General features: G+C 37.3%; 2 protein-coding genes across 3 annotated transcripts in view; one reads left to right on the forward strand and one right to left on the reverse strand.

Annotated features, from left to right (window-relative positions):
- The window catches only part of SYNE1 (spectrin repeat containing nuclear envelope protein 1), a 311,711-nt gene extending 309,536 nt beyond the window's left edge, over positions 1-2,175 (reverse strand). Inside the window, exon 1 of one of the 2 annotated variants that reach the window (XM_013178233.3) lies at positions 1,961-2,175. The gene's annotated coding sequence lies outside the window, so the exon portion shown is untranslated. Of the gene's footprint in view, positions 1-1,455; positions 1,609-1,960 lie in introns of those variants that run through there. The other variant, XM_048076956.2, reaches the window with a different exon arrangement.
- Positions 2,176-18,948: 16,773 nt separating this feature from the next.
- The window catches only part of MYCT1 (MYC target 1), a 29,584-nt gene continuing 20,701 nt past the window's right edge, over positions 18,949-27,831 (forward strand). The window contains exon 1 of the mRNA XM_013178340.3: positions 18,949-19,213. Coding sequence (XP_013033794.3) covers positions 18,964-19,213 — 250 coding nt within the window. The 5' untranslated portion in view covers positions 18,949-18,963. The remainder of the gene's footprint in view (positions 19,214-27,831) is intronic.

Raw genomic sequence — 27,831 nt, forward strand, 5'->3', positions numbered from 1 at the left:
TCAGAATTATGTAACTTCAAGTAAAAGAGAAAAAAAAAATTAAGTACTCATGAATTTATTAGGTTTCATCAGTGATTAATACCTATCCATACTCAGCAGCACAGAATTGCCACTCTGAAGGTAACATTAAAAACAAAACCAAACAAAAACTAAACAAACAAACAAAAAAAACAACACAACACCTTGGACCAGGAAGTAAAAGAAAATGAGGAAAGTGGAGAGATTATTATTTCTTTCACATCTACAGAGTTTGCACAGATTACTGCAAGATGCAGCACCATGCTCCTTCTGGATAGCTCCTCTTCTCAGTGGAAACTTCTGTGCTTTACAGAGTTTTTCATGCATTCCGTATAGATTAGGTATGGATTCCAACCAGAAAAAAAAAATGTTAAAAAGTGAGTCGCTCTGCAGATTTTAACACTGTACCTCGTAAACCATTTTTGTCATGTAATCTGCCACATGAAGGTCAGTATGACAAGCAAACAAACGAAAAAAAAAGCCTTTCTGATTACCAATTACAACAACATGGCACCCTGATATTATCTGTCAACCGTCCATAATTTGGTATAGCTCACCAGCATTTAAACCTTGGGCTCCATGTAAGTGTTGAAGTGCACACAAAAATTGCGACAATAGTTATCAGACACCAGAGAAAGCAGGCAGTCCATCGCTAGTACTACGGCAGGAAAACGTATGCCTGTTAAGTCTTTCAACAGGCTCAGCATTTGAAAAGCGTTGGCAAGCAGCCAGAAATAGCACGTACTATTTCCCTAAAACCATACAAAATAAATCCCTCATAGTGATGAGCACTGGAGTTTCCCTCAGCATCAGGTAGATAACTTATGTAGCTAATTTCTCGTGAATTTGTGAAATCTGGTTTATAATAGCAGAGTAGTAGTAGTCCTTACAAGCACTTTTCCCCAGTAGGAACATGGTTGAAGACACGGTTGTCAAAATCCTAGGAACAGCCGTGTCTGTTAGATATCCCAGCAGGTCTTACCTTTGGGGTGTTTCCACACATACCAGGGAGCATATGGACTCTATGCATCTCAGTTGCAATGCACTCGTCCTTTCTGCACCATCACTGCATGCAACCCAGCCTAAAAGCAGCTTCTTGGGAGCATACGCGGATAGTCACGTCTCCCTTGATTAAGTATATTTCAGCCTGCACCGCGTGACCAAGCATAATACCCGTGTACCTCCGTAACACACCCATGGGCACTTTAGGAGGCAAACCTCTCCCCTCCTGCGGGATTTTCTACCCCCGTCCTTCGAAAGGACACAATCCCAAACCCTCTGAGCAAGAAGGAGAAGCCTGCTTAACGCCGGCAGCGAGCTCCGGATCGATCCCAAAGCACTTTTGGGCTGAGGAGAGATGCTGGGGGGGGGCTGCCCCATGGGGGTCCCCCCTCCAGACCCCGCTCCCCCGCGCTCCGTCCCTGCTCAGCGCCCTACCTCCGCCCGCCGCGCTGCCGCTCCGCGCCGCCTCCGTGCGGCTCCCTGGTTACCGGCACGGCGCAGCCCCGCGGCCACCAACCGGGGGCGGCTGCTGGGATGTGGGAGGGAGGGCGGCCGGGCGGCCGCGGGGGTGCCGTGCCCTTGCGACGTTTCCCGGGCCGCCGCCGCCTCCTCCTCCTCCTCTTCCTCCTCTTCCTCCCCCTCCCCACCGTGCCCGGGACCCGCTGCCCTTGCACGCCTCGCGGGGGGCCCCGCCCCGCCCCGCCGCAGCAGCACGGCCCCGGGGGGCTGCTCCGGGCCCTGCACCGGCACCATCGGGGTTGAGGCAACATCGGGGTTAGGACACCATCGGAGTTGGGGCACCGGCCGCCGCCCCGAGCCCAAACCCCCGCGAAGTGCGCGCTAGCTGCTAGCAGAAATAGCGCCGAGGATGACTGCGGCGAGCTGTGGCTGCCAGTCGCCGTCGCCGTTCGCGTTACTACTACGGTTGTTGTTGCATTACCTGGCGTATTGGAGAGCATCGTCTCTGGTGCGGGCTCCGGAGCGTCGCGAGTAAGCCGGGGAGCTGTGCAAGCAAAGTGGGACACCGGCGCTTACATAACACCGGCAGGACAGAAATACTCAGAGGAACCAGCAGGACGGTCTGCCGCTCCTGAGCTCAAACCTCGCTGGCTGGGCAGCAGTGTTTATGTCACCAGGGTGAAATGGGTTTCTGTTTGTTCAAAGGACGTTACACAAGCTCTGACGCTTGGTTATGCTTTTTCCCTCCTTCGTTTTTACTGGTACAGTTAAGGTTAACATCGTGCAGTAGGTGGTGGGATATTTTTTTTTCTCTTTAGACTGGTCATCTCTGCTTGGAATCACTGGGAGAGCAAAGTATTCGTCTAGAGCCAAAATTGAGAAGTTGGAAGAAAAGGTGCCACTGCACCTCCTAGTTTTCACCTTTTCTGGCAGTGCTGCAGTGAGCCTGCAACATTAGCATGCAGGGTGTTTACTGAGGGGATGGAAGAAATCTGAGTTAAGCAGCAGAGATTACTCAGCATCATCCCTTCCTTTAGTGCTAGTCATGTTAAAATTGGTGCTACCCTTGCAATATGAACATTTACACTTGTGGCACCTCTCCCAACACAACAGGCAGTTCAAATCACACTCTTGGAGTCAGGTTGCTGTGTAGAAGACATAGCAGGAGCTAAGCAAGATTTATTGTGAAACAGGAGTGTATGTATGTAGGTCACCTCCATCCATCCACAAAAATTCTCTCTTCCTCACAATGGGTGTAGCCAGGCATACTGGCCCTGAAATTTTCCTCCTCTTGTGTTTTTTTTTTCTTTTTGATTTTTTTTTTAATTTGTTTGTTTGCTTCCTTGCTTGTTTTGTGCAGGAGAGCTACAAAGACTTTTGCATCTGATGCTTTTTATCTTTATTGATTTTCCTTCTTCGTCTTACTGCATGCCCGTTGCAGCATCAAAGATGACAAAGGAAGTAGATGCTGACATGCTTCCAAGTTTCCCCTTTCCACACACACCTATTTGCTGAATAAATTCCCCATTTTGCTGTCTCTTTCAGAAAATGACGTTTTATGTTAGCTTCTTAGGTTAACAGTACTGACATGAGAGAGAACATCTTTTTCACAACTAAAGCTTAGACTTTGTATAATAATAATACTCTCATTTGAAGCAATTTAACAATGAAAGTACTTGCCAGAGTAAGCTTTCTTCGTCCGGAAAACTGCAGCACTGTATGCTGCAGTATATATTTCAAATATTCAGTTAAATTGACCAAGATATATTTTGTCTATCAGTTATATCGGGAAACCCCAAAAAACCTTACTGATTTCTGTATAGTCACTCTGAATTTAACATGCTAAAAAGAAGATCTGGCTTATTTAAATCTCTTTATCTTTGCATATTAATCGAGAATATAATATCACCCTAATTCTTCTTGTTTGTTCTTACAGAAATTACCAACTCCAGCTGTGGACAGTGCTGGAAGCCACCTTGTACAAAAATATATTCCAAACAAAGGTGGTAGTCATTGTAAGCTTTACTGCACGTATCCAGGTTATTTATTTATTTATTTATTGTTTTGTTTTTCCTAGAAGAAAATTATTTTCGCTGTTGTAGGGACAATGTATCACCATCTTATTTTTCTTTTAATTGTTAAAAAAAATTACAAACTAAACTCTTGCCACTATGATGTTTGTGGGTAGCCTATCTGGAAAGAGTAGAGATTATATTTTCTAATAGATAGCATTTCTGAAAAAGGGGTCACCTAATTTACCATGCATACTCTGTAACCATGACTGGGAATTTTTGGAAAGGACAATCTAGAAGCATATTCAGATTCACTGAAAACAATCCTTACTCTAAGCTTATACTTTATTCCACTATGATGTTAAACATGTTTAATATTAAATGGTTATACTAAATAAGGATCCTTTACTAGATGTATACACTAATTAAGGTGAGAAGCAAATATTACTTCCATCATAGAGAAATAAAGAAAATAACAAGATGTATAGTAACATACCATTTCCAAAGGAAATTATTTAGCATGCAGCATGCTTCCAAGAGATCTTATGTAAGAAGACCTCAGCTAAGGACAAATGGCAGCCAGATGAACAGCCCAGGTGTGTGCTGAAGGATACTAACCATCCTCCAAGAAATCCTTCTCTTGAGTAATCTGATAAAGTATTACAAATTGCAAAGAAATACAGACAATATAACAAATGCTGACATGTAAGTGTCCTGGTTCTGTCTAATGGATGACACAGCATCAATCACTGAGTGCTGTTGCTTTTAGCTGAGATGTAAAGTTGCTGGCACTGAAGAGTTCTGGGCACCCTTCCTCAGAAAGTAAGATAATGTTTTGATTTGCCTCTTTGCCTCATTGTATCACTCTGAGCTTGGTCCTATTCTGGTCACCAGACTCCAAGAAAGACCTAAACTAGCTGGAGAGAATCCAGAGGAGAACTGTGAGAGTGATTGAAGGAAGACTGAGAAAGTAAGACACCCTCCACTCCCCCCCTCCCCCCCCACCCCCAAATAAATAAATAAATAAATAAATAAATAAATAAATAGCTGTTTAACCTAGAGAATAGAAAGGAACAGAAAGTGAAAGTATGTATAAAAGCATTCAAAACAGTAAAGGAGCACTATTAAAGGAAAGGAATAACCTCTTAGTGTCCACAGTTGCAGAAGACAAGAAGCAATGTCCCTGTCCTGCAGCAGGTGAGATTGCTGTATCAGAACAGAAAATGTTAGGAGGAAATAAAGCTTTGCACCAGATAACATAAGGAGGAAGTAAAATCTGCATAATGGAAGGTATTAAAGTACAGACTAGTCAGTCCTCTTCCTGGAAAGCATTTTTATTTTTTGATGTACTGTTGGAGTGCAGAACAGGATATCTCTTTCAGTATCTTGATCTCTTCCAAGTCTATTTGCTGTGATTCTGTGAAAATCAAGACTGCTCTGAGCAACAGAGCATACCCTTCTTTCTGCAGGTTTTGCAGCAAGCAGTAGCTACCACTTCCTTCCTGTCCTAAACTGCCACACAGTATCAATATGCAACTTTAAAAATTGCCACACACCTCGTGAGAGATATGTGCATTTCCACATACCCTTTTCATGTACTCTGTAAAGCATAAATGTATAAACTGTAAACCGAATGAATTTTTCTACAGCTTATACTTTATATTTAAATGTGACAAAGCTTGAGCAAACTATGACAGTAACTTAAGAATAACAATAGAAGCCAGAGACTATACCCCCTCCAACTCGAGCTGTACCAAATTACATGAAGTGTTGCAACAGACCATTTAACTTTACTTGTGTTGAAAGGCATGAAAATAACAGGATGACATTACAGAAAAATGAACTGGGAGTAGACATTAAAAATAAATAAATAAACAAAAATCATACTCTAAACTAGTATATAATACCATGGTATATGGTATGTTCTTGTAAATGAAGTTATCAAACTTCCAATGGTTTAGAGATGCCTAATTAGGACTTAAAACCATGTACACGTACAGAACGAGATCAGTGTAGCATATGGCAAGAGCTGAGCTAAAGCAAATGGCATTTATTTCTAACGTCAGTCACCTCATTATTGTTGAGATTCATATCTGTTTGGAATTTATTGTTGTGCCAATTTTTCCTCATTTGTGCTTCACACATTATACTAAATCAGAAAACATTTCTAAAAACTCAAAATACAAAATAGCAATGAAAAGTGGACACCCTGCTACTGTTTAAAGTAAGACTAAAAATTGTGTTATATAAAGGTCACATGCAAACAAAAGTACTTCAGATCTAAAAAACATTTCCATTCTTTCAGGAGCTGTCAAACTCATCGGTCAAACAGTGGCTAGGATGACACAGGTCCATGTGCATTGTGAGATCCCAAGGCCAGAGCCCCATTCTACCTGCTGATCGGTACAAATGTTCTTCACACTCCAAAACATGCAGACTTCCTTACACACCCATGCACACAGGATAGGAAGCCCCTCACCCACGAAAAGAGATAGAAATGGAGTTTAATGAGAAGCCAGGACAGACTGTGCTGATCAGGTGCAGAGAAGTATACTGACCAATATCCTGCTTACAACCTGTTGTCCCCTTATCCCTCTACTTTCCCATCCTTGTTCCTCACAATCCACCATGATTACTCACTTTCCCCACCTTTGCTTCCTATTCTAAACATCCTTTAATAAATCTTGAACAATCCCAAGGTGCTCTTTCCCTACCTCCCATAAACCTGAGATTAAAGTTGTGTAAAATCTATTCCATGACACCCCCCTCTCTGTCTATAGAGTGATCTGTGGAGGGCCTTTCCCATTGACTCCCCAGTCAGCCCATGGGTATTGGGCTTTTACTGGGGTTCCCCTGCCTACTCTTGTTTAACACAACATTTTTCAATGCCTCAGCTTTATATATAATTATATATATAACGGAGTCACAGAATGGTTGTAGTTGGCAGGGACTTCTGGAGGTCACCTGGTCCAAACCCCTGCTCAAGCAGGGACACCCAGCGCAGGGTGCCCAGAGCAATGTCCAGGCAGCTTTTGAAGACTTCCAAGGAGGGAGACCCGACAACCTCTCTGGGTAATTGTGCCAGCGCTCAGTCACCTGCACATCACAGGAGTGCTTCCTGATGTTCAGAGGGAATATCCTGTATTCCAGTTTGTACCCATTGCCTCTTGTCCTGGCTCTGAGCACCACTGAAAAGAGCCTGGATACATCTTCACTGCATTCTCCCTCAGGTATTTATATATGTTGATTACATTTACATATATACATATATATATATATATATTAAAAATTCATATCAAAGATGTTAACTCTTGTTTAACTTGAACTAGTAGTACAAAGCAAACATGATCAGATAGTGCCACCACATGGACTGTATCACAAAGTTCTTTAGTGCTAGACTAAAAAGCTGCAGAACAGAACAAGAAACTTTCAACTAGCAAATCTGAAGTTATTCTGAATTTGTTTACACTCTGGTAGAGACAGGATGTCTTTGAACAATACTAGGCAGAGTTTCAGCTGAAAAACTTAGCACCAAACTCAAAAATGAACAAATATACTATCAGAAAAAAAATATATAAAAACTTTGGTGAATTAGCTTCTTATTAGGCAGAGGAACTAATCCTTCTGGGTTTATTTGTGGAATAATTCATTTTACTTACCTATTTGGAACTACATTCAGGAACAGAAAAATTATTTAGCTTAAAATAAGTCAGACATTTAAATAACTATTTCTCTGAAGTAAAATATTACAGTCAAACATCCATTCATCCTTGTAAAAATAATAAACAACAGTGAAACCACAGACAGTAAAACATGATCTGGACACTGAAAGAAAAGTGTAACTTGTTAGGAAGAAAGGGCTGACAGGCATGTTAGAGACATGTTGAACTAGCAAGAGGGAGACTTTTCTACACTCCTCTCTTCTCCTCCCATGTGAGGTAGAGAGAAGGGTGCAATAGATACATTTCCTCTTTCCTCGTTATTGTAAAATGAGGAAGTACAGAGAAGAGATACACCACAGGGTAATCCACCAGTGCCTCTGAGCAAACTGTAACCCCCTACTCTCTGCTGCTTCTGCATCAGCTGTCATGTTAATTAGCTCAAATAGGCATGGGAGCTGCTTTTGTAAAGTCCTGACAGCTGGGGTTATTGTGTTTCTCGAGCTAGGTTGTGCAGTGACACTAGTGCGTAACACAAAGGACTAAAAAGAACACAAGAAAGCAGCACTGCCAGAGGAATATTCCTAGAACATGGCATTGCAGGAGGTAATGGGCAGTAAGCATGAGAGGAGGAAGGGAATGAACAGGAAAGAGATTCGGGGAAATGAAATATATAGGAGGCTAGAAAACAACTGGGATAAGAGACACATTTGTAGGAGATGGAAAAAGGAGGAACAAGAGGTGTTGCTGTCAACCTCAGATGTTCAAGAACCTTAAATAAATCTTCCAACATAATTCATTTTTATAGATATGACCGATCAAATTATTTGTATTTCACTCCTCTACACACACTTGTGTGACATGCTTTGAAGCTTTTCTGTGAAAAATGAGAATTCGAAATGCACTTTTGGAACATGAAGTTAGCATTGATCTTCTTGATTCTGTCACTTATGGATGAGGAACAAGTGAACAAAAAACCAAGAGGTTCAAAAACCAATTATTCTAAAATAATAGTATTTTCCCAAGGAATAGTCATTGATTTCATCTTCCTTCTTATGTCTAGGAAACATCAGGTTTGTTCCTGTCAGGTGCCGTAGCTGCCTCAGGTGACACAGCAAGCCTCCTGCCCCTTATTAAATCCCATGCTTCCTCTTCAGTTTATTTTAGATTAGACCTTACGAGATACCTCCTCAACTTCTAATGTATCTATTGTTCCCTTCACTCTACCTCATGTGGGAGGAAAAGAGAGGAGTGTAGAAAAGTCTCTCTCTCTTACTAATCCAGGTACACTTAGCAAAAATTCAATTAAAACTTGCTCCAAGTTTTGAGGTATTTTTGAAATGCAACTCCTAAGTGAACAGGATGCAGGTACTCTCTAACCTCCAACCCCTCCTCATCTTCTCACATTCCCTTCATTTCGTATTACTTATTCAATCTTTATGTCATTTGCAAAGAGTCACCCTCCATAAGGATATCTTTTATATGAGTGCTCCATTTTTTGTGACCTTACAAATGTGGATTTCCCAAAAAAGCCGTGTACAGGTCTAGAATGTGAAGCTTATCTCTCTGATCATCCAGTATCTACCCAGAGGAACCACTGGTTCCGTGGTGTTGCCACGATGTCCCCTGCCACTGTTGTTATACTTGAGGTTCCAAATCTTCATTTTCTGACTTCTATATTAGTCTTGTTATGAAATGCATCAAAGAACTATAAAAATAAATTTAAATATTTAAAATATGTTAAATATTTCAAAAGTCAAGGCATGTATCTGAGCCACTGCATGCTATGTGTAAGAGGAAGAATTTATCTAGTTTTTCCTGACATCATTTTGAATATTTCTTAAACTCCTTAGATAAGAATAACATCTTGGTATTCATGAGAACTTCCAAGATCAGAAATCTGTGACTGCTGTGCAATTAATCTTACTGATATATTTTTTTTCTACCTTTTGATGTTGACAGGTAGCACCAGAAGTTCTTCTGAACAACATTAGGATTTTTCTATGAGAAATCCATACTTTTCATCATGAATATTTTCATTCAACAATGTGAAACTGTCCGTCTTTTCAATTATCACAATGAAGAAGTTTTAAATTTTCTATGAGAAGCTGCAACGTATATAGACTTTTTAAATTAAAACTTGTAAAAATAATGCTTATTTCATAAATGTTTTAACAAAAATGAATACAGCAGAATAGAAAGGTAGATAAAAATAATGTTGCACAAACATCACATACAAACAAAAAGACAGGTGTTTGACTAAGAACACTTTTTGAATTGATAGATCAAATCTAAGGATGAAATTATAAGATTTGTAATTGGTCCATAGAAAGGCCAATAATCATTGAAAGAATAAGTTAACATGCCTACAAAATTTCTTTCTTTGCTTTCCAAAATTACATGTTACTCATCTTTTGGCTTTAACTGTGCACTGTTTTACAGTGTTGTGCTTTATCCTGAAGGTGGCTGTATTTCATATGCGTATGCAATCTTGCAAATTGTGACTCATTCATCTCTGCAATGTGTTTTTTTTTCTTTTTTTTTTTTCTCTGCAAGTTTCCTATGTTCAACCCTGAGTAGGAGTAAATTAGGCAGTTTCAACGCTGCAGCTGTTTTGTACTGCAATGTTTATTTCAGGAAAATACTGTGCTACAATACAGAATATAGTTAAAATTCCTCATAGTAATTATTTAGTAAGTATGCTCCTCTAATAGGACAAAAAAATCCCTAAGGGGAAGTCTTTCTATCTATCTCAAGGCTTTGGGTTAATGTCTTCTTTCTAGAGAAAACCATTGCTAAATGATGTGCTTGGGAGGATGAATAAGATTTTGTAAAAGTGCTTCTCTTGCCAAAAGTACCTCAACTTTTTTGTGTCTCTCCAAACTCCAAAAAATTAAGATGTATAACTGCAAGAGAAACCCAGAAAACCCACTGATGTTTCATATCCTTACAATGTTTTACTTAAACTCAGCAAATGCACCTTTTAAAAACTGGTCCTCTATATTATGGGGAGGCCTACACACATTGATTTCAGTAGTACTATTTACAGATATCTGGCAAAGTCTGAGTCAAATCTATAGGGATTACAGTTTCTGGCTCCTCTGGAGATTTCATAAATTGTCTGTGAGTTCTCCAGAGATGGATATTTCATTGTTGATGGTTTTTACACACCTTTGTCAGTACAAAGGAACTTCAGGGTGGGTATAAAATGACCACATCAGAATGGCCTGATTTTGTGTACAGTTTACATTGATGTGGATGGCTATAATAGTGATTGATTTGATTAACACCTCTGAGTGTGAAGTGAAGCACTCCAGAAATAAAAGGGTAACCTGCTGCAGATTTATCTGGAACACCAGTACTATGCAGTGAAGACTTGCTACAGGCTTCTGTCTTCTGCACACAGCAAAGAACTATCAGTAAAACCAGTAGAGGCTTACACAAGTGGGAGTGTGTTACCTAGAGCTAGAAATCTCTACCTTTTTCAATGAACTCTTTCTGGTCATTTTGTTTCTGGTGAGGTTTTGATAATTCCAAGTCACTCTGTGACTTTCTGTTCTTCTGTTTTTCAATCTTATAAGCAGCAGGCCTTTGAATATGATGCAGAATAAAATGTCATTGAGGTATTTTTAATTAATTAATTAATTGATTTTGTCTACATTTTGATTCAGATGCTCTCCTGACCAACTCCAAAATATTTTTGTTTTGCCAGTTTCTGGAAGAACATGGGTTACATGAGTACAAGGCTTTGAAACTACACTGAATTTTTAACCACAAAACAGACAATGTGTCCAGCAGTCCAACAATCTTGCACCCTCTGTAGTCCAACATACATCTCTGTTGATCCAGCTGAACCTGAACTCTGAATCCTACCATGTTCTTCTGGCCCCTAATCTATTTCTTAGCTTGCAGCTTTAGAGATGAGCCACCTGAGAGTTTTCAGAGTAGACTAGGGAGGACAGAGAGTTGAGCCCCTACATCCTTGGGATTTTTTTTTTCTGTCGTCTCCTGACAAAAATCATATTATATGCTTCCCATTTTTTTCTCTTCTCTCATCTCAAAATTCCCAAGCCCAGCTCCAGTCAACCCAACACATCCCAAGAAAAATCCATACAGATTTATTTTGGTCATTCAGTAGGAATTTGAAGTCTTTCTGTTTAGTTTACTGACTGCTGTTCTAAACAAGGCCACAGTAACTGATAAATCAGCCAGTCAGAGCAGATATTTTCTCTGATATATTTTCTCTGATACTATATGAAGACCAGATGTAAGTTGACATCATCAAACCAGAATCTTTCATATTTCTGAGATCCAGCTGCATTTCTTTCAAAAGACATATGACTATCTTTGTCTATACCATCTTCATCTTCAAGTAGAAACATTTCTGTTGGCACTAACTCCCCATTACTGTTTCCCCTTATCATCTTTGACTGCTGTCTAGTCAGAATTCTCCACAGAACTGCCTACTTTTTTTATATCTCAATCCATGCCTTTTTATGCCAGTCTTACATATGCCTTAGGACTATTCCTGGATTAGTCCAGAACTCTTTTGTTAAGATTAGGTGATCATAATTGCAAGGGTCAGCAATCATTTCTACTCTGTGTCCCTCAATTCCACATTTTAGTCTTAACAAATGTTTGCTTTCTTAATTTTGAATGGCCCATATCAAATAGTAATGTTGTTTTCTGCTTTACTTTTGTAAACTGTGTGTACCCTCACATTTTCATCATCTCTCATCATTTTATTTCCTGATATTTTTAATTGTTCAGATCATCATTATAAGTCAAGGTTTACTGTCATGGATTTCTATAAGCTAAAAATCTGTTTCAGGAATCTTATGTCTTAGAAGTGCTTGTCCCCCGGTCTTTTCCTTTTCAAGAAAGTAAAACTGAAAGCGTTCATAAAAGTGTAAATGAAAGTAGTATTAAGCTTCTCGAACTTACCAGTAAGTGATTTTCTACATCTGGAGTTTCTGCAGTCACTCTGTGTTGGATGCCTTTGTCCAGAATTTCTGCCCTTTTTGGCTCAAGATTTATTAAGCTTAGTATCTATAATAGCAAGCCATCTGAGAGCAGTAAAAATGAATGACCTGTAATAGAAAATGGTTACATTAATTATTCATCATTTTCCAAAGGATTGTTACTGCATCTTCATTCTCTGTGAAGCTCTCTTAGCTTGTTGAGGGCTTAGCTACATGGAGTTACAAAGAGAGTAGCAGGAATTGTCAGTGGCTCAGGTGTCCGTATGGGTAAGGATGATGGCAAAGGTTTGAACATTTAGTGCCTCTGAAGAGTGATAAGATGCCTAGAATTGCTTCAATAAGAAGGAAGAGATATGTGCAAGCAACAACTACTGGGACTCTTGGGTATGCTAAGAGAAATACAGTTTCCTTGACAGACCACTGTTATCTTTTTCCCACTAAAAACCTTTTGCCTACTTCTCTACTTTAGCAGAGGTAGGACAGACCAGGAGCTTGCTGCCAGTATCTTGTCTTCACTGCAGTTGTTAATGGGCCTGCCCTATGGAACTGCATCTTGACATGCAAGGTGAGGATGACAGACCTGCCAAAGACACATCTGGAAAAATACCAGTCCATGAGAGGAGGCTTGGCTCTTTTCTTTTCAATATGATATTCCTCTGAGAGTACAGGAATCAATCATTTGCACAACAAAGAAGGAATGCAAATCACCTAGTCTTAACGTAACCTGTTTGTACAGTGATTATGTACAACAGAGCTGTGATCCAGATGGGATGCCTCGGGGAAACTGTACGAAGAATGATAAATAATAATAAGCTAAGTTGGCATACAAGGCATTACCTATGGACTTTATAGTCCCTTAAAACATTGCTTACAGTGTTACAAAGTATTGTGGCAATCTTTGTACTTTTCTGGGTGATTAATCAAGGCTTTACATACTTTAAAACATTATGACATCATGTATATTTTAAATTTCCTTGGGTAAATCTAAACTATAATAACAGGGAGATACAAATCCAGTTAATTTTCTCATTAATTGCATTCCAGGCTTGTTTGATTTGTAAAAATCAATGAATACTCCATGACAGCAGTGTGATCAAAAATCTGTCAATCAGAGGAAGAAATTAAACATTCAGAACTGATGAAAGGCAATTTCCTTCAATTGTTTATCATGTCTTCATTCTTAACCTTCCCTATAGGATTTCCTCTTCCTAAAAAATACAGAAAAGGTTTTGTTTTCCTAGATTATTATTTTTTTTAGTGTTAGTAAACTGATGGACCTGGCCATAATTGTCAAATGTTTGTCATTATTTCACTTCACATTACTTCCTTGCCTCTGGTGTGACATGGAAACCAGACATTTACTGTCACAAGACATTTGCCTTGGAAAATGAAAGAAGAATTTTCAATTTGCTCTCCTATCAAACAAATACAGTCATGAAAATTAAGCAGTATACTCACAAGAACCCTAAATAAGTCAGACCAAAATGGTGTGTCTTCTAACATTTAATTCCACAAAGATTTTTTTAATTATTTAATTATTTTATTTTATTTTATTTTATTTTATTTTATTTTATTTTATTTTATTTTATTTTATTTTATTTTTTATTTTATTTTATTTTATTTTATTTTATTTTATTTTATTTTATTTTATTTTATTTTATTTTATTTTATTTTATTTATTTTATTTTATTTTTATTTTATTTTATTTTTGTGACAAGCCTGGTAGACTGGATATAGTCTGGAAAGAATAATGAAGTAATCCAGGTGTATTGCATTAGACTGGGACAAGCCATGTTATAAAGTGGTTCTGGATTTTTTATATATATATATATTTATATTTATATTTTTATTATTATTTTTTAGTGTTGGAATCTATAGAAGTATTAGTTTTGGAAACAGTCATAAAACCCTATGGACTCTAAAGATTTCGTTCTTACCAAGCTTCCCATCTCGTTTCTGGAAGAGATTTCAGATATACAGGAGATATAAATACTTTCTAAATATTTATCTGCCCAAGCTGCACCTATCTCAGTATATATAGGGATGTTTTCACTCGCTTCCATGTGTTTTGATTAGGCTTTTATCTTCCACATGTAATGAAATGACAGTAGGGTCCTGCTTCCGTTAAAATAAAAATAAAACTGGGTCTCAGAAAAGTACTTTGAATCCAGTGTGCTGTATATCTTAGTATTGCTAACAGTGTGATAAGATGAAGACAATTTCAATGGTAAGTCATAGTTTACAACTCAACAAAAGATTATCTACAAATAATAGTCTTTGCCCATCTAAGAACAGCAACACTCTGCAGAGGTACTGGTGTCCACAAGGGTACATTGATGTAAAAGTCCACATGCACACGGTAACACAGTGGAATATTTTTGCCTGTTCTAAAACAATGTCACACGTCATGTCAAGTCCATTAAATGTTATGTTGGCAACTTGGGACAAATACAATTCTGCTCCTAAATAGTTCATGCACTTTAAAAGTAAGTCAGACACCTGCTGCTCATATCAACAAACTGATGTCTGTGAAAGACAATAAACATTCTCAGTGTGAACAAATATAAATATATCTGTGAATGTTATTTGTCAATGCAATTTAAAATTTCAGACCTCCTTAGGGAGTGAGAAGAACAGATGCAGTTTCATTCGATCTTTTTAACAGCAGGCAGGAGAGAATATAATGTCAAGGGAAGACTTTTTATCCAATGCTGATATATGATGCAAAATTTACAGCTCAGTTGTGGAGCTCTATCAGTTACTACGAAAATGTTAAAACAATTTAATTTTGTGGTTATATTGAACTATGGATGTTGATTCTTTCTGTCCCCTTACTTGGTCCCTTTCTTAATGAATACTATAAAGAATAGGATGTTAATCTGAATTAATATAATGAGTCTACTAAATGTCATGCTTCAGTACTTCATGTCTCAGGAGATTCAGGGATGTACAACTGGGCAGATGGAGGTCTATTGTTGCACTGCCCCTTTTACCTCTAACACAAGGAGAAGTTGTACTCTGAAGACATAATGCCAAGTCTCTTTCTTAGATTGTAAATTTGTGTACAAATGGCAAATTTGGCCATTGGATGAAAGTTTTCACTTTTTGGAAAACGTATGGGGGATTTCATCTTCATCGGCTGAATGAGAAGTGGTTCACAGGATGCTTTTGTAGGAGAACGAAGAACGAAGGAGGATTACTCTGGCTGTTGATCTCTACCCCTAGTAAGCAACCATGTCATGTAATCCTATTCTGTAATTTATCAAGCTTCAACTTTAGGGCTGAAGCTAGGTGGGTTTGTGCCTCCATTTTATCCAATGAATTCCTTGTGAGTGAGGAAACCTCAGACAATGACAGTACTTTGTTTTCTGTTCTGAGTTGCTTATTCACAATTTTGTCTTCTGACAAAATAAAAGTTTAAGTCTGGAGTTTTTAAGTTGGAGTCCAAGCTGCTAGCTCCATATGGGCTACACATGTACACAAAGCATTACGCTGTTAGATACAAAACAGTGCCAGAAGAACAGTGCCTGACTTTCTATTAGCCCCCAAAAGCTCATCTTTCCCTCCTCCAAATATTGACACTACTGAAGCCATATCATAGCAGGTATATCATATCAAAAGGTGTATTCTGATACAGTCAGCACTCGGAAGTAGGCTAACCCTTTCACTGGAGACTGTGATCTGTAGCAGGAAAACTGAAGAATTCCACAGTTTAATATTGATGAAGATGAAAGCGAGTCATTAAAGACTAAATTCAGGCAGTAGTTTCTGTCTTTTGTCACATTATGAGCAGCCCTTAAAAGGGGTAGTTTGATGGGGGACAGGAATATTTTTCATCAGTGGTCAAAGAATTCCTGAGTTTTAATTCATGCATCCGGAGAACTGTAAAACTAACCAAGGACAAATATGAGGCTGCTGAAACATGAAACAATTAAAGGAAATCCCAGCCTAAATCATAATCTCCAAATGGAAAGTGTCAAAAAAAGAAGTTTCACTGGATGTTCATTCCACTTTTTCATTGTCTGTTTTTGGTGAACTCTGTTTACGTTTGAAATAAATTTTTTTTGTGGGTTCACTCAGGAGAATTCAACATATATATCTTGTTTTCTTGAGAAATGCCAGTAACACTAAAGCAACTGAAAAACTGAAAAGTTGTTTACAGAAAGTTGCTTTAAAATTCTGACAGAGTGATCATTTTCTGCTGCCAGTGACAGTGGTATGACTCTTGTCTGGCACTGACTGACTCTAGCTAAGATCTGGGTTCTGTTTGTTTCAGATCATATTTGACCATCATCACCATGAGCCCTGGCCAGCATTTTTTTTTTTTTAAAAAAAAAAAAAAGGTTTCAATTAAATTAATATCTACATTCAATTAATCTAATTCAATTAATCTAATTCAATTAAATTAATATCTACACACCCAGTAAAGTATCTCTCCTCTGTATGTATTTTTGTTAAATGAAAAACATATAGCCAATCACTGGAGGGCAAAGAAAAAGAGAGGAGTCACAATATACCAGTGGGGAAAGCATGAATGCCTCTCAGAAATCTTTGCCCCACTGGACCTGCAGGAAGGGACTACACAGCCCTGAGGCAGGAAGAGACTCCTCAAGGCTTCAGAAACCCCTTAAAACTTTCTTTTTTCTACATTTCCTCACACTAGCTTGTAAGCCAGAAAGTGATTCTTTACCTGCCAGAACTACATTGTGTACCTACTGTTGGTTTACCCATGATTTTTTTATTATTATTATTAATTAATTAATTTATTTATTTAACGCATGAAGATACACATCACATTTATATCCCCTGGAAGTTCTTCTCTTTCTTCACTGATTAATATTTGTGCTGATGTAAATTCAAAGCATCTCCCTTCATTTAATCAATAAATTCAAAAAGTTTAAAAACAGAATTCAGCTCCTCTTTTTCAAGGGGTAAAAAAGACTGCTCATTTGAACTCACATCAGTAATGCATTTGACAGCTTGTCCTCTACATACCTCTGTCTCCCACCAGTCAGAAGTGACAGTGTGTTATACTTGTCATTATAATGCATGGTGAGGAACATTTTTATCCATAAGGATATCTTGGGTTGCAGCAATTATTTTTTCAGAAAAAGATACTTCTCAAGGGAAAAAAATGAAAGAACTAATAGGGACAGTGAGAATAGATTCTTGCAGTACTCTCAAGCATAAAATAAAATAATTAATGTTATATTTGAAATAATAAATTAAGGCAAGATTTATTTACTATACATCAATCTGCTTTAGCTTTTTGGAAAAAAAAACTATCATTTTAATTAAGACATCTGATCAGGCATTTTATCTGTTTTTGGCAAGTTCTGTTGTACAAACTTAGTTCTCTTTTAAGGCAAGAATATACATTGGAAAGATTGTGAAACTGATCTGAGAGAGCCTCTTGCTTAGCAAATCATTGTAAGCCCACATTATCTTGATTCATTTAAAATTTTCTTTGATGTAACTTGATGATAAGCATTGCAGGGTTATGCTCCAAATAACTTTCAGTGGTTCTTCTCTGATCTACTGTTGTTAACAACTGCCAATATCAGCTGTGTGTTTCTGAGGAAAAAGAAAAAATTTCTATTTGGAATACCCTGTCCAGAGTAAAACTGTCATCCTTTTCATTGTTGTTGACTTTCTCACAAAGTGCTAAGTTTGATATTTCATACATTTGATAATGTGGAAGATTTAATTATTTGTATAAGTGTCCATGTCTTTCCAGATGCTTTTCAACTAGATTAAATCAATACTTGGATATGTCATTTTAAGCACCAACTTTTAAAACTGTTAGTCTTCCATTAATCATCACTGTATTTTTGCTAAGTATTTATATATATTAAATGAAAAAAAAAAGTCAGTAATAAAATTATGCTAGATCCAAATCTTAAGATTAGAATATCCCTAAATTTTTGAGTTTCGTGATATTTGTGGTGAAAATCAGATGTAGCTGATTCTGTTTTTTAACAATGAGCAAACCAAAACCTTACACAACTTTTCAGAAAACAAAGTTTTGAAATTCACCACAAAAAGTTTGTTAATTGCCTTAAAGATACATCTAGAGACTTGCATTTATTATCAGCAATATATTTAAGAGGGAGATAGTTAAAATCAGGTTCTACAGATTTTTTCACGTATATACAAAGCCATACTTTTAATTGATTCCCATACATTTTATATTAATTATGTGTCTGTATCCTCAAATATCTTGGGTGCTTTTTTTTTTTTTTTAATATTATAATTATTATTAAGGAATGTTACTATTGCTATATGTTATATTTAGAAGTATTGCCTACAAATTCCATCTGAGATTTACCAGTACATTTTATTAAAACTATTCAAACAGTTAGCTCAAAGCCTGTTTGTGTTCCAGAGAGTTCATAATTTAGAATGGGGTGTGGAAAGGAAAAGAATCAGCAGAGGAAATTTGAAGTACACTCATTAAAATAGCAATACCTACAGTTACACTGTCAGGCCTAGCTAGTTCCTCAGACTAGCTGAGGAACAATGGGAAATACTTAAAAATGTTCATACCCTGTATCAGTACACTAGTGAAACGGCGTTTATTAGAAACTTCTTTCAAATATTTATTCCTTATAGAAAATTCCCACTGAATATAAGTACTTCTGATTTTTTTAAAGAACATCTTTAAGACAAAAAATCAGTAAAGAGTAGAAAAAAGAATTTGCATCTCTCCATCTCCAACAGTTTTGGGGCTCAAAATATTTTGGGGCAGGAGCAGATTTGGTATTGTTCTAAGTCAATTCACTCAGGCTGAGGAAATGACGAGAAGGAAACTATTCCTCTGTCTCAGGAACCATGTGGGGCTCTAAGATAAGGCAAGCAATTGCTAATTTGAGTCCACAAGCAGGAAATGTGATACATCTATTTCCTTTCAGACAAACAAAACAGTTCCCTGGCAGCACAAAAGCGTTGCTTCTACCGCTAAATCTCAAACATTCAGAAACTCATTGCTACACTGTGGAGATATTGTTTTGTATCTATCATTTGGATGTTATGGATAAAAACAGTACTTACTCTCTGACCACATGGCCACCAAAGTTTTGGGGTAAGCTTTCTGTTTCTTTTTGTAGAATATCATTAAAGTAGATGTTGAGTTTCACTGTTAATTGCCTTAAGAAATACATCTAGAGACTGCAAGCCTTAAGTTTGAAACAAAAGGTAATGAATAAATTTTGTCCGTATTTCTTGCAATGTGAAAGGTTGTTTTCCAAATATTTATTTGACAAGGTTTTATCATGATTTTTGACAAATCAAGACAGCAGAAACCTCCAGGACAGAACTAATTGTTTGACAAAGTCCATTACTGAAGTCAGTGAAAAGGTATCTATTGACTTCAGTGTGTTTCAGATCAGGAAGACATTCTCAACTGTTTAATAGATGTCCTTAAATGGTAGACATGATTTGTTTCATCTTCTGACAAAAAAGAAATGGCAAACACTAAACATGTTGCAACCTCTGGAATACACTCTTAATCTTCCAGAATGTAAAATGAGTGGTAATTTTTGTGGTGTCTCGTGATCAGATTTGCCTTACTTTTTCCTCTGTGCATATTTTGATAATCCTCTATTATGACTGTTTTCCTTCACCCAGACCTGGAAATGGTGCATTAACTGATATGTATAGAGTGTGTACTGGTAAGATATTTTATACTGAAATTCATTTGAGGTAATCAGATTTGGTGACCTGATCTGTGGATTCTGTGGAATCCAGATTCTGTGGAGACTATTTCCATTCAAAATGCTCTATCAAGATATATTTAGCATTAATATGTATTACCATTTAGAATTAGTGGGTATTGTTAGTGTGGATCATATTATATATTATGTGGATCATATTTATGTCTATTTTATTATTGTTATTGAGCAGTGACCCTTTCAAGAATCTGTGCGATATCTAAAGCTAAAAAATAATATTCATTAGCAAAACGGGGCTTTTGTTACATAGAAGCGTCCTGGGAAAAGAGTGGAAAATAACAATACAAGAAGATTTAAAGAAGTTCCTTTATTTCCTTAGCATATGAAGCAAGAGTCTGTGGAATGCCAGCCACATGTTTCCTGCACTGACACATATATTTTCCTTTTGGGAGACCATGAGCAACTCATTTCATTTTTGTGTCTTGGGCAAGAAAGTGGGATAATCATACTGAATATCTTTGAGAAATACTTAGAGATTAACTGAAGAAAAAAATACTGTTATTAATGTTTAGTTTCTTATTGTCTGATGGAATTTGAAGAATAACTATAATTTTTGTAGAGTGGAACTACATATAATTCTAAAATGTTTCTTTCAGAACAAAAAATTGAAGGGCTTTCATCTGTATGTTAAGAATCTTTGTGTAAAAGTTTCTGTCCCTTGTTAATGCAGACTTAATTTTATTCTGAGATAAATTATTCTTTCACTCTCAAGTAAATATTCACATGAAACAGCAAAGTTATAAGAAACTCTAAGAATGAGCTATAACACTCAGATTGTGGGCAAGGTGTTCTCCATTTTCGTGAACAGTCAAAAAAAAAAAGAAGTATACAAAAGGTACTTAAAAAGTGAATATTTAATTTTCACAGCATGCAGAGCATGGAACTGGCTCCATTGGTGCTGCTGTTACACACTTTAAGGTACCTCTCAGTGTGCCAAACACTGGTCTTTCAATATGAAGAGCTGTATTTGACAACACAAAGCAACACATGCATGAGCACCTTAATGTTGAAAAGGCCAGTATCACCTCTCACCAGTATTACCCACCTGGCTTGCCAGGGATAAATATTGTCCCTAGCCCTGATTACCTCCCATTTGCCTGCGCTCTAACAGCAGATGAAGCTTTGTAAAGAGCTCACACCATCCTGGGAAGTAGAGATCTCTTGGGTTCTTCTTGTATTTTCTGATATAGTTAGAAGAGTTAATAACATTTATCCTTCCTTTCCTTTAGATATATCATATACATTAGACAAGGGAGGAACACAATCTAGTTAAGTATATAATCGACATCAGAACAAAATGACTGATGTAACCTCACTGTAAGAAAACATCTCTTACAAAGAAGTTCTATCTTTGTAACTACTAGAACTACAGTTCTAGTATTTGTTGACATCCTTGGAGATACATGAGGTAAAAATAAAACTGTGCATAATAGATATAAATATATATTTTTTATTAAATGAGAATGCAATATTTGAAACTCTGATATTTCAGGATAGGGTTTGAAACTATGGTTGTTTTTTTTTGTTTTGTTTTGTTTTTCAGAATATGTTTTCCAGTCTGTTACATTGTTTTTCTAAGCCACCCACCATGTATGAATACATTACAGAGATGTAGATCCTTTTCCTTGTGTGGGTGACTTCTCAGTAGCTCTCCTGGACTCAGCCAATGTGTAAATTTTAGCATGTATGTAACAGCTTGCTGAGAGAAAATTACTTTGTGGAGAAAAACTAGGTGCTGTAAAAATTGTTAGAGAAGATATTCATAATGATATTTAATTTCTTATAATTTCCTGAACCACCTATTGTCTAACAACTGGTTCCCTACTCTGGAAAATATACAGGCATCCTGTTTTCTAAAGCTGTCTGGTTTCCAATGGTAACTTCACACAAAGCATCTAAGAATTTTCTAAACAAATTAATTTGTCCTCTAATTATGTAAATCATAAATTTACACACATAAATCATTTTACAACTGCCCCAGGCCACTATCTCATGTTAAAAATTTGTATGAATAAAGCTGCATAGAAAAGAAAAGGAAAAAATATATATATATTCATATGTAAGATAACATAGCATAAATCATACTATGTGAATTGCCTAAGTAGTCTAAATCTTCTATCTCAATTCATACCGATTCCTTAACACATTAATTAAAAAAAATAAAATAAAATAAAATAAAAAAAAAACACAAACAAAAACTAAACAATTGAACACTTTTTTTTTTTGCAGGCTCATTTTAGAGGCCTGGAGAGTCAATAGCATGCTTAGTTTTACTTAGTTTTAGATCCTGCAGGCCAAGGAGTCTTAACTCTTCTGTTAAATTCAGGCTTCACTGTCATCATTCTGTTACATTTTTGAAATGCTAAATTATGCAGCAATGTAAAACAGAAGCAGCACTTTTGCTGGCCTAAAATAAATGTTGTGGGAAAGAAATAAAAAAAAGGAATGTTAAAGTGTTAATGTTTTCTTCTAGTTTAAGTTAATGAGTTTCATGATAGAACTCCTGACCTTGTGAGCAAATATCTTCTGTGTAATATGCAGCGAGCATAAAGGCAGACATGCTGGAGTTCATGTAGGTTGTTGCAGCCCCTGGGATTCTGATTCCTGCTTTGTTAGCCATTGTTCCCTACTACAGAGGTTGCACAGTCTACTAACACATACCTATTTTTTTTTCGGAGAAGTTGGCTGAGCTACTGGAGAATGCAGAACATCTCTTTCAGGTGCCAGCTTTTATGAAGCTGTGTAACCTCTGCTTTCCCATAGTACATTACTTAGGCAGAGGTAGAAGCTTTTAAAGGCAGCCTCTGCTGAGCTTCAGCACCATTGGTACCTCATGGGAATGTAGACAGAGAATCTGCTTTTTTTTTTTTTTTTTTTTTTATTGGTAGTCTCAAAGGGAGATTTGTTTTGGCATTAGCTCAGTGAGAAATTCAGGGTTTGGTATCCATCCATCAGCTACTAATCTCATTTTTTACTGTTTTAATATAGTCTTTATAGAGTTCGTTTTGATTTGTAAGTTAACAGAGGAAACAAAGATATTTCCATTTCAACCAGCAGTGCATTTCTTGTAATTCCTAAAAGCATTTTCAGTCACACAGAATTAAATACAACAAATGGCTTTTAGACAATACTGTTCCTCCAGTGTAAGTGGTAAAATACTTTCAGATCAGGAAATTCAATTTAAATATTACATTTGATGAATACGACAACAGCAGAGAGAAAAAGTGTGAGCAGGTATTAATCAGCATAAACATGGATCCCTAGACAATCCTTCAGTCTAGTTTTACTCAAGTATCTATTTAAGAAATGCAACATTACAATTTAATACCTTAAAAACATTAAGCCAGTACTTTTTCCCCCCTGAATCAGAATCCAGGATGTTATTTGTCTGGTATATGGAAAAATATTGTATGCCAGCTGGCTTTCAACATTTTAAGATTGAGAACTGTCTGGTATTGTCAATTTAAGCATTATCACTTGACTTTTGTAAGCTACAAACACACTCATGGTTTTAAATATAATGCCAAATTTTGCCTTTTCTCTCCCTTGTCTTTACCCAATGGTCTTCCCTCTATTAACATGTGTTTGTTTGCTCGAAAGAAGTCAGTCTATATACTCTGCTGGAAAATATGGACAATAGTTCACAGAATCACAGAATGGTTGAGATTGGAAGGGACCTCTGGAAGTCATCTGTTTCACCTCCCTGCTCAAGTAGGGACACCCAGAGTTGCTTGCCCTGGACTGTGTCCAAGCACGTTACGAAGACTGACAAGTTGGGAGATGCCACAACACCTCTGGGCAACCTATTAGTGAGCCTATTATAATATACCGTGTTGTGTTACTGGTCTAGCAATAATGGTGGTTAAGGACTTCGAGTCATTCTCTTCATGAATTGAAATACTACTTGTGAAAGGGCAGCATTGATACAGCTCTCAAACTCTGAGAATTCCAACCTAAGTGGCCATGGGACATGATTTCTGTGCCAGCATCCCTTCAGAGTCTGTAGCAGTGGTGGACTAGAAGTAACAGTAGCAAGTTCAAGTTGCAAGTGTGAAAAGTAGCATTTGGATAATTGTGGTGACCAGGTTAAGCCTGCTGGCTTCCTCTCTGACTGGTGTGACAGGGCATTTCCAGCATACATAATGGGTGTTCTCACCTCATTCTCTGTGCTCCCTTTGACAAGTATCCCTCTAGTCTTGCCTGAGAAGCACCAGCTAAAAACTCCAGGAGCTGCCTTAACTGCCCTGCTGGAGATGTGGACAGGCAAAGATAGAATTTGAGGCTAGCCATGGAGCACTTGACAGCAGATTTGGCAGTAGTAGCTTCAACAGGTAGCTTCTTCCTAATCTGATGGCTGGAAAAGACCAGCATAAAATAGAGAATTCCAGAGAGTTTATATCCTGGAAGACTGGGCATTGCAGACTTGCAGGATGACTTTGCAGACTTTGTCAGTTCTGAATTTCTTTACTGACGTTGTCTTTTTTCTTTTCCTTTTTTTTCTTTTTTTTGTTTTCTTTTCATTTAGTTAAGACAATATAGAAATAGTAGAGAAAAATATCCAGTGAGGATAAAAACTAAAAGCCAAACTCTTCAATACAGCTTGAGTGAGAGGGAAATGAGCAGAATGGTACCGTTAAGTGTTATCAGAAGAATGATTAATCCGTATTGATTTGGTGAAGTCAAACATATCTGAAAGAATACAAGTCAGATCAAGGAGTTTGTACTGATGCCTCATTTACATCACAGACAGACATATATAAAGAAAACGCAGTTTTCATACTGAGTCTGCATCCCCCCTCCTGGCAAACAATGACTAAGTCTAGAGTGACAACTTCGCCACTCAGACTTCCCAGAGTACCCTATCATGCACTGCCTTAATGAGTCTGTGGTTTACTTAAGACTTGAATTTCAGAACCTGATATCTGGCTCATCAGGAATACTGAACTATTGCTTAGGACTTGCACTCAGGGCTTGCAACATTTACTTGTCACATGATGTGTGACAGTAAAAAACTCAACTCATGAGCAGATTTCTGATTTCATGATGGTGTTAGTATAAGAGACAATTGCATGTAAACAACCACTCCATCCACCTCTCCCACTTATCTTTTCAAATCAAATAAAAGGCTCAAACTTCCAGGTTTTTTATTATAGATTTTCCAGGGTCCTGCTGTGTGTTTATTGTTTACCTAACTCTCTGTCTTCTGGCTAATGTTTTCTCCTTTATTTATTCAATCTGAAGACTTGAAAAAGCAAAAGTTGTACATCTCCAAAGCTACCTTTCCATAGACATACGCTTAAGACCTCTAGTAGCAAATGGCAGCTTTTCTTTCAGTCCCATTTCAAAGCAAAGTATATATTCTAACTGCAGAAAAAAGAGCTTGTTTCGAATAGCATGGAATCCAGTGATGCCATTGATTGGTTCTGGTATATGTCAGTGGCATGTGAACTTGGACAACCTAATATAAATGTAGTCTAATACACAAAATTATAAATAAAAAGAGTGTTTCAATTTCTATCTTAGTCAGAAAGGTCTCAAAATTCTCTGCTTTAAATGGCTGAAAAATTAAACTGGTGGAAAATTATACCCTTGAAATCTTTCCCCTGTTTTCAGCCCAGAAAGTATTGATCAGGTGCTCTAATTAGAGCATTATTCCTCTAAAATATGTGCAAAATATTGTCTGCACTAGAAAATTCTGTTGTTTGTGTGAATGGTATAATTGCATAACATTGCCTACAGTACCGAAAAATGTAGAGTATGCTTACAGCCCTTTGTTACAGTCTGGTATGGACAGACCAGTCCTTGTGTATGCAGATTTCCCTGGCTCTATCAAATAGCATGTCTGCAAACATACCTGGTTAAGTGTTTGCTTAGCTGTGCAGAGTAAAGGTAACTGTGACACGTAGCATCTTCCTCTTCCTCCACCAAGAAAGTGCCCTAAATTTGCTGCCCTAAATTTGTATCCATTTCAAATTGTGTTTAGACTCCTGAGGTAGCTATCCTAACATGGAGTAGAATACATTGATTCTTCCCAAATTCACTGAGAAACTAGAACTGCTTTATTTTCCTATGATTAGCTTGAACATAGAGCAGAGTGGCACCTCCAAAAGACATTACTGAAAATAAACATAATTGGAGGCAGATTTTTAGTAGGGTTTCTGGAAGATAATACAGCTATTTTTTTCACATTTTGGGTGCTTATTTGAAAAAGTAGAGAAAACTACCCTGTGCTGCTTTGCATGAAAGTTGTGAAGATAAGACATTGAGGCAAAGTGTGACACAGAATCAGACAGAAAGCTGATTCTGTTTTTGTAAATGTTTCCTGTAAATACATATATTTTTTCAAGTACATTTGTCTGAGGACTAGGTGTACAACACAGATATAAAATATGACACATTTAAACAATTCTGTGAAAGACAATGAGATCTCTATATTAATATTAGTTACATCTTTTTAATTTTTTGTTTCTTATTACCAGTCTTAAATTGAATGTGCCTACAAGGTCTTTCTCCAGCTCCTCAGTGAAACATTATGATACCAGAAATTTAATAGTGGTGTCTTATTTTCAGATCATTTAACCAGAGATTTCATTTCAATGAGTAACATTTTTTTCATACTGATGAAGAATAATTGCAATATATTTGCATGGTGAAATTGCAGAAATCAGGACTGTGAAAATCCTATATAGCTCATCATGACATGGACCAGTTTTATTTTTTGTCCATCACAAATGCCACACAGTGGGACCTCAGTCAGACTCCAAGAACACAGAACACAGAAATGAATAAATAATGGTAACATGGATAAATCTCAGCTTCATCTGTATAGGAACCACGACAGGCTTCTTTTTCTCCCCTTGGAAAGGGCTGTAGGGTTGTGCATCCTCCCACACCCAGAAGTTTCAGAATAATTTATGCTGAATGGCTTTGGGAGCAACAGAGATTTCCCTGGACTAATGGCATTTTTTTAAAAAAAAAATTTTTTTTCCCCTTTCATTGTGGTTGACTAAATACTAAATCATGAAAATCCTCTGATAGAAATGTAGAAAAAGTCACATAACTAAAACCCCTGGTACTTCTCAAGTACTCAAGCGGCCAGAAGCTGATTTAAGTAGTCCACACAAATTTGATAATGATCATGGTAACTAGAGGACTACTGGGGCAAGGAAGACCCAAATGTGCCACCTCTCCTCTCTCCTCTGGCTGAAGCTGTTAAGATCTCTGTAAGAAAGAGGGATCTACCAGGTCAAGGTCATTAGCAGATCTTCCTGTTTCTGGTTAGCCTGACCACAGCCTGAGCTGACTTGGGATGTGTTATGAGGCATCAGCAGAGCAGCCTGGGATAGTGACTCAGACAGGACAAAGCTTTCATATAAATAGTGCTAATGCTGAGAGAAATGGCAACAAGGTTGTGGGTTTAACTGAAGGAAGAAAAAGTATAGCATGTGATGGTGAGGCATTAGCAATAATAGCAAACATAGCATTGTGTGAACATCAGTCCTTCAGCGGCAACAATGACAGCAATTAATCCTTCTGTTCTGTAACACTTGGGGTCTCCAGCTCCTTCTGTGAAGTTCTCAAGGAATATGCCCATAAAAAATGAGAAAATAATCTATGAGGTATTATGTAATAAAAAGGAAGCTGTTGCTCATCTTCCCCATTTCATCTTCAGGATATAGCATGTCTCTGTCTTCCTCAGCTTTATTTGAGAATAAATGATTTGAATGACAGATTTTCAACTAGATTTCTTATTCATGTGGCAATTTTGCCGGAACTGCTGTGCTTTCGTGCTTCGTTGTCTTCCAGTGTTGTTGAAAAGCACCTAAAACAACTAGGCCAGAGATGTTCTGCTGTACCTTCTAATGTTTATGCTGGTGCCAGACTACTGCAGGAAGCCAACACTTCCTCTCTGTTTCATCAGGGACAGGAGTCAAGGTCATACACCAAATCTAAATGTACTCTTCCCACA

Source organism: Anser cygnoides, chromosome 3, assembly GCF_040182565.1.
Source record: "Anser cygnoides isolate HZ-2024a breed goose chromosome 3, Taihu_goose_T2T_genome, whole genome shotgun sequence".
Lineage (NCBI taxonomy): Eukaryota > Metazoa > Chordata > Aves > Anseriformes > Anatidae > Anser > Anser cygnoides.